The following is a 6,578-nucleotide window of genomic DNA, read 5'->3' on the forward strand; positions in this document are numbered from 1 at the left end:
CTGACCTGAAATGCATACACAGGCACACACACACCTTTCAGACAACATGCGATCGCAATTCAGTTCTTTAGCGGATTATTGTTTGGGTTTGAATGGTCAAAAATATGTAAAAATGCACGGTGTGTCAAGTATTCAGGTAAACACAGTCGGATATATCTTTAGTGACCGTATATAGTTGAGGTAATTAGATCGGAGCAGGCCTTAAAGCCAGACTGAATATTCTGTGTGATTAATGTTAAAGGGGGGGTGAAACACTCACTTTCAGTCAGTGTCATGTCAGTCTTGAGTACCTATAGAGTAGCATTGCATCCTGCATATCTCCGAAAAGTCTTTATTTTTTTTATAATTATATAAGAAAGATGCGCTGTTCCGAGTCTTTCCGGAAAAAGCCGAGCGGGTGGGCCGTGTCGTGTGAGCGGAGCTAAATAATGACGTGTGCGCGCTGCTGCTATTGTGTTGAGTCGAGTGCGTCGTAAAGCTGTGTCATCCCTAACAGCGGGAAAAAAACTTTATTCAAAATAAAAATATGGCTTTTAATCAGATACAGCCATACATCTATGATCCGGAATCAGACCCAGAGGCTGCAGTTGAACAGGAGCAGCAGCAAAAACGACTAGAGCAGGACGTCTGTATGTGGTACGATATACACTAACTATATAATATGCTTAGCGGCTTGTGTTATTTACATATTTATACTTGAATTATATCGTCGTATTTTTGTCTTTGAAGGTGTACATGTGGGAAGTGCAGTTGTGCACGTGTGTGTGTGTGTTTACGCGTGGTTTGTGTAGACAATTGTAACGTTAGTAAGCGGACTGGTTTTGCACGGCAGGCTAAGTTAGTGTTTACATAGAAAGACACGGAATAGTAGCGCATTTGAATGAAGAAGCGCGCTTATTTAGTTCAACATATTTCCCCACTCTTTGTGTATTGTTGTTTGGAGTGCTTTTACAATACACAAACATAAAGTTACACATATAGTGGCCAGCTAAACAAATGTACACGCACTACACATCGCATGCTCCATTGATCAATTAACTATACGTGATCATGTTTGGGCTACTTGATGAGCATAGGCAAAAACACAGACATTTGAAGCAGTCTCACTCACCGCCTGCGGTTCTAACGTTGGGACCTTTATCGTTGTGACTGCTCCATCCTTCAGCATTAGGCGATCGGAAAATCCGGCGTCGAGCTGGGCCTTGTTTATGAAACAGTCGGCACCGAAATGCAGCGAACAGATATAAACATTCACGCAACTCAGTTGCTGATCCGGAAAAGCAAATTACATCCACTGTTGCCTTACCGCGGGGTTTTTGGGGAATCTGTGCAGGACTGTCTTGGTCTGGCAGCCAAAAACGCACTTTTTGGTGACATTGTAATTGTGCACATCACCTGTGCAGCAGCCTACGAGCCAGCGCTTTGATGGGGGTAGCCTGTTACTTTCGCTCTCTCCCTCTCTCTCTCTCACGCGCTTCCGGTAGAATTGTCCGTAAGGCCCATACAAGGAAATTCCGCCCCCATTAACGTCAAAGGGGACGCATGATCGCAAAAAACTTGCGTTCCCATCAAACGTCCACCTTAACTTTTGAAACTTTGTCCATGTTTAGTATGGGAATCCATGTCTTTAACAGTGTAAAAAGATCAGTATGCATGAAACAGCATTTCACCCCCCCCTTTAATCAAACAACTATGAAATATAGAAAACCACCACATGCTTGGCTAAATAACTAAAATATTAAGAATCAGTGTATAGTTAAATTAGAAAACTAAGACTAAGCAGTTTTATATTTGATTATTTAAATTTTTTCTTGACTTGCTAGTGCTAGACCTAATGTAGCTGAAAAATAAAGCACTGTTTGTGGTCCTTTCACACCGGACGTGTAACGAATAAGCAAATATTTCGTACTGTACTTTACTTTAACGCCACTATATTTCTTAAATAAAATGTATACTTTTACTCCAAAACATTTCCCCAAAGGATTTTGTTACTACAAAAAGTCAGAAGAACACAGACTGCAAGCAAGCATGTGTGAACAAGTCCTCGCGCAGGTTGGTTTCATTTTCCAGGATGCGCCTGTTGCTATAGCGACTGAGAAGAGTCTGCTGTCATTCTTTTTTTTATCACTGATGCCTGGTAGAGTTTGTTTTGACACATGACAAAGTATACATTTTAAAGAAATGTAAGACAGAAAGTTGACAGAAATATAAAAAGTCAAGTACAGATTCTCCCCCCAAAAAATTATTACCGGTAAGTACTGTAATGAAGTATTACACCACTGCCAATAGTTCATGGTATAATTCCTCCTCCACTCTTGCTTTTGTCCCGCTGTGTAGGTGCCAGTAATTCCAAACAGTTGCTTCTGATTTCATTCTTGTGCTCTGAGAAATAAGAATGTGTTCCGCTGGTAAGCTGTATCAGGATTCACACAATTACTAAGCTTAGTCATCAGCGTTACAGTCCAAACTCTGAAAGTTCTTCCCACACTACGGCAGATGAGCGTAAAATGCTGAAATAACACTTCAGACACATTCTTTGTGTCCGTAATAGCATTTGAAGGTGAAAATAGCAATTCTCTCAAATCTCCAGTGGCGAATGTGACGAGCCAGGGCTTCATTGTACTTCCATAATTTAAAATGAAACGCCTTTAAACGCGGTGTCCTGATTACCCCTGCTCTGTGACACAGGGAAGAGTGTGTAAAGACTTTGTAATTTTATCTCCACAGCATCAAAGGCGGGCAAACGAGGAGACGTTAAGTGTGGCCCCCGGGTCGTGTCTGAAGGAGGCCGGGCCCCTGCTGAAGGAGATGTCCCTGTGTCTGATGGATCTTAAGGGCCTTTGCAGTGTCCTTACACAGAGAGCTCAAGGCAAAGAGCCCAACCTGGCCCTGCTGCTCGGCATCAAATGTAAATACTTATAACATATAAAACTCTCAAACACATTCACAGTACCCATTTAGTCCGATTACAATCGATTAGGGTCCATGTAAACACAGCTACTCATCCCACTGCCTTTTTCTTCCAGCTATGGGCTGCTCGGCGGACGAGAGCGAGAAGCCGATGATGGAGGACGGTTTGCGGGCCAAGCTGGTGGAGGTGTGCCAGCTGAGGAAAGACATCGACGAGCTGCGGACTGTCATCTCGGACCGTTACGCACAGGACATGGGTGAGAACTGTGTGACGCAATGACCCCCGACCCCTCCAGAGGCTTCAGTTTCCACCTTGTCGGGACAGACAGCGTTCCCAGTGCTTGTAAAGGGAGAATAAAGTCAACCTGATAGAAACAAACAAGGTCTTTCTGACTACTAACGGTTGAACCAAGCTGTGAATCCAGTTTACAAGGACGTCTTTACAAGTTTGTTGTTTTTCTTGTTGTTCTTGTGGACATTGAATCGTCAAGGACTTGAATGAATGCAAGTATGTGTTTTGAATATTTATTGAGACTGCTGGAGGCCTTGCTGGTCCTGTCCATCGTCTCTGAGGGAAAGTAGAGCAACTGGTGTCCTAAAGTGCCTTGTGTTCCTGTTCTGTACCTCCAATCTTCATGAAGTCAGTCATTTTTACCCAAAGAAGCTGGTCCATCCTCTCCCCGACAGCTACAGGTCGCAGGTCGACGTTCAGGATCTTCTGTGTCGGAAAATCTCATCCGCAGTACTTTTGCGCTTCCATAAAAGCTAGCGTAAATGTTTCGTTAAAAAAATAAGACGGCTAAGGAATCCAGGTTAATCTATTCAGGACACCGTTTAACTTTTTAATAACAATAAAATATGAGCTGCTTTTTTAACGCTGCGGCACAGTTCCGTTCCGAACAAGTTGCACATGTTGAGTTCCAAAGTTAGACAGGAAACAGAATGCTCTGCAGATGATACACTTCCTGTGACCTCCTGAACATGCTTAGGACAGTTTATATATTCCAGATAATACATATAGTCCTTGCTACTATTAAGAATATAGATGAAGTCAATGCAAAAACTTGTTCACTCAGGTATTTTTTAGAGTTCTCTTTTATTCGTTGTGGTTCTGGATTGTTTCAGAAGGGATTTGACTCAAGTCTAAAGTTCATTTTGACCCCAAGCTGATTTTTTTTTTAAATATATATATATATATATAAATAAATAAGTTGATAATGTAAAGTCCAGAGATGCGGTCATGTCAACCTCTGCACATGTATGTTTGCACCAAGGTGACGAATGTTTTAAATATTTACAGTACAAATGTTTATATACTGCTTGTGTTGTGAACAATCTCATTGTATTTAAAGTATATCAAGCATGTTTAGCATTTCAAACAGAGATTGTCATGATGTGCTTATATCTTGTGCATGTGCATTGTGTTAGAATTAGTTTTCTTTTTAAAAGAATTAATTAGCTAAATATGACAAAAGTATACCGTGCTATGCAACCTGCATTCATTAACCAGCATTTATTACACATTTCTGCAGATATTTAATATTATTCCGTGCCTTTACGAATCTATGCAGCAGAACGACAGTAATTGAAGGGTATCCTCCATAACTGGCAGAGAGTTTTCTGAGAAATGTTTCATAAAGGTGCAGGTGAGTTAAGCCATATATTCACAAGCAATGCATATTTATTCTCAGGCAGAGAGAGCTGCTAATAACCTGATGGAGAATGTATGTGGTGCTCTTCATTGCGCATTACAGGACAGCGTGATATCTGATAGCGTGCAGAATTGTAAATAATATATATATACACATACATACACACACGAGAATTCAAAGCAATGTGCATTGATTGACATGACCGACTCTGAGCACTGAATGCCACTGGTTGGCCCAACAGTATGTTTGAATTTCACATCAGTCTTTTAAATCTTAAGCTTTTAATTTTCCAGCTAGATTTTACAAAAGCCAAAGGTCTATTTATGTAAAAAAAAAATCCTCAAAAGTGTTACCTATTTTTCCATTTTGTAAAATGCTTTTCATTTGTACAAATGTTAAATAAAGTATTTTTCTACATTGGTTTGTGTTTTTGCTTACAATAAGTGTATATAGATCAGTGTTTCTCTGGTGTGTTTACCCACCCTCACGCCATCCTAGGTGTGTGACTACTTTTTGATGAACAATCCGAGCTATATTTCCAGCTTTATAAATGGCAGTGACGGGGTCCATTGAGTTTGAAGCTCAAAAAAAAAATGCATCCATCCATCATACACTACACGGCCTTCTGAAGTGAATCGATGGGTTTTTAAAGGGTTAGTTCACCTAAAAATGAAAATTTCATTAATTACTCATCCTCATGTCATTGGACACCCGTAAGACCTCCGTTCATCTTCCGCTTTCAACAAAAATATCTTCTTTTGTGTTCTGATGGCTGAGAAAGGCTTCATAAAGGCCTCCATTGGCATTCAGTCCATTCCCACTCAAGACCCATAAAGGCACTAAACACATCGATACAAAGTCTCTCACTACAGGGGCTGTACAATAATTTCACAACGCGACAAAATATTTGTGCGCACAAAAATCTAAATAACGACTTTATCCACAAAGTTATTGATGTGAACTCGATGCATGCGCGAGAATGACGCATATCCGCCGTTCGGATACATGACCCAGAAGAGGAGAAGCGCCGCCATCGCGCGAGTTCACATCCGAGACCTACACGGAAGATAATAACTTGGCGGATAAAGTCATTATTTCGATTTTTTTTGCACACAAACTACTCTCATCACTTTGTAAAATTATTGTACAGCCACTGTAGTGAGATGGACTTTGTATCGATGTGTTTAGTACCTTTATGGGTCTTGTGAGGGGAAACGTACTGAATGCCAATGGAGGCCTTTCTCAGCCATCAGCTTTCAACAAAAATATCTTCGTGTTCTGAAGATGAACGAAGGTCTTACGGGTGTCCAACGACATGAGGGTGAATAATTAAATATTTTTCACTTTTGGGTGAACTAACCCTTTAAGAAAAATATACATATTTAAAACTTTATAAATATCTGGCGTCGCCAGACCGCCTTCTTTATTCAATGAAAAACGCATAGAGTACGTTTATTATGGCTGGATGTGCATTTGAGCTTCAAACTCAGACGCCGTCACTGCCATTATAACACTTGTAAACATCAGGACAGTTTTTTTTATATAATGCTGATTGTGTTCAAGAAGAAGAGCGTCATACACCTAGGATGGCTTGATGTGAATAAATCATGGGCTATTATTAATTTTAAAGTGAACTACTGCTTTAAGTCAAGCGTACCGGTCATTCTAACATTATTTATGTAACTCGTTACGGAAAGTCACTCAAAAAATAGGCTAACTTTTCTGTCCTATCCGACATTATTCTGTGTACTCATTATTATCGCGTAATAATCACTCTTATCGCTCTTAAATCCATGTGCAAAAGTGCACTGTACATCTAACTACTTTCACTTTTTCAAGTCATGAAATGAAAGCACCAAATGAACATAACTGATATATTCTGTTAGCTGGGAAGGAGTCGCATACCGGTTTAATGTTTATTCTATTCATGATCTGAGTCCCAGTTTTAATAAGCTCATTAGTTTTGTGGTCACCTCACCATGGTCACTGATTACAGTGACGTTTTCATTTTGTATG

General features: G+C 40.3%; 1 protein-coding gene across 1 annotated transcript in view; it reads left to right on the plus strand.

Annotated features, from left to right (window-relative positions):
• Positions 1-4,979, plus strand: part of cep85l (centrosomal protein 85, like) — a 69,939-nt gene extending 64,960 nt beyond the window's left edge. Inside the window, 2 exon segments of the mRNA XM_067417971.1 lie at positions 2,728-2,908; positions 3,027-4,979. Coding sequence (XP_067274072.1) covers positions 2,728-2,908; positions 3,027-3,190 — 345 coding nt within the window. The 3' untranslated portion in view covers positions 3,191-4,979.
• Positions 4,980-6,578: the final 1,599 nt, after the last annotated feature.

This window comes from Pseudorasbora parva, chromosome 15 (assembly GCF_024679245.1).
Source record: "Pseudorasbora parva isolate DD20220531a chromosome 15, ASM2467924v1, whole genome shotgun sequence".
Classification (NCBI taxonomy): Eukaryota; Metazoa; Chordata; class Actinopteri; order Cypriniformes; family Gobionidae; genus Pseudorasbora; species Pseudorasbora parva.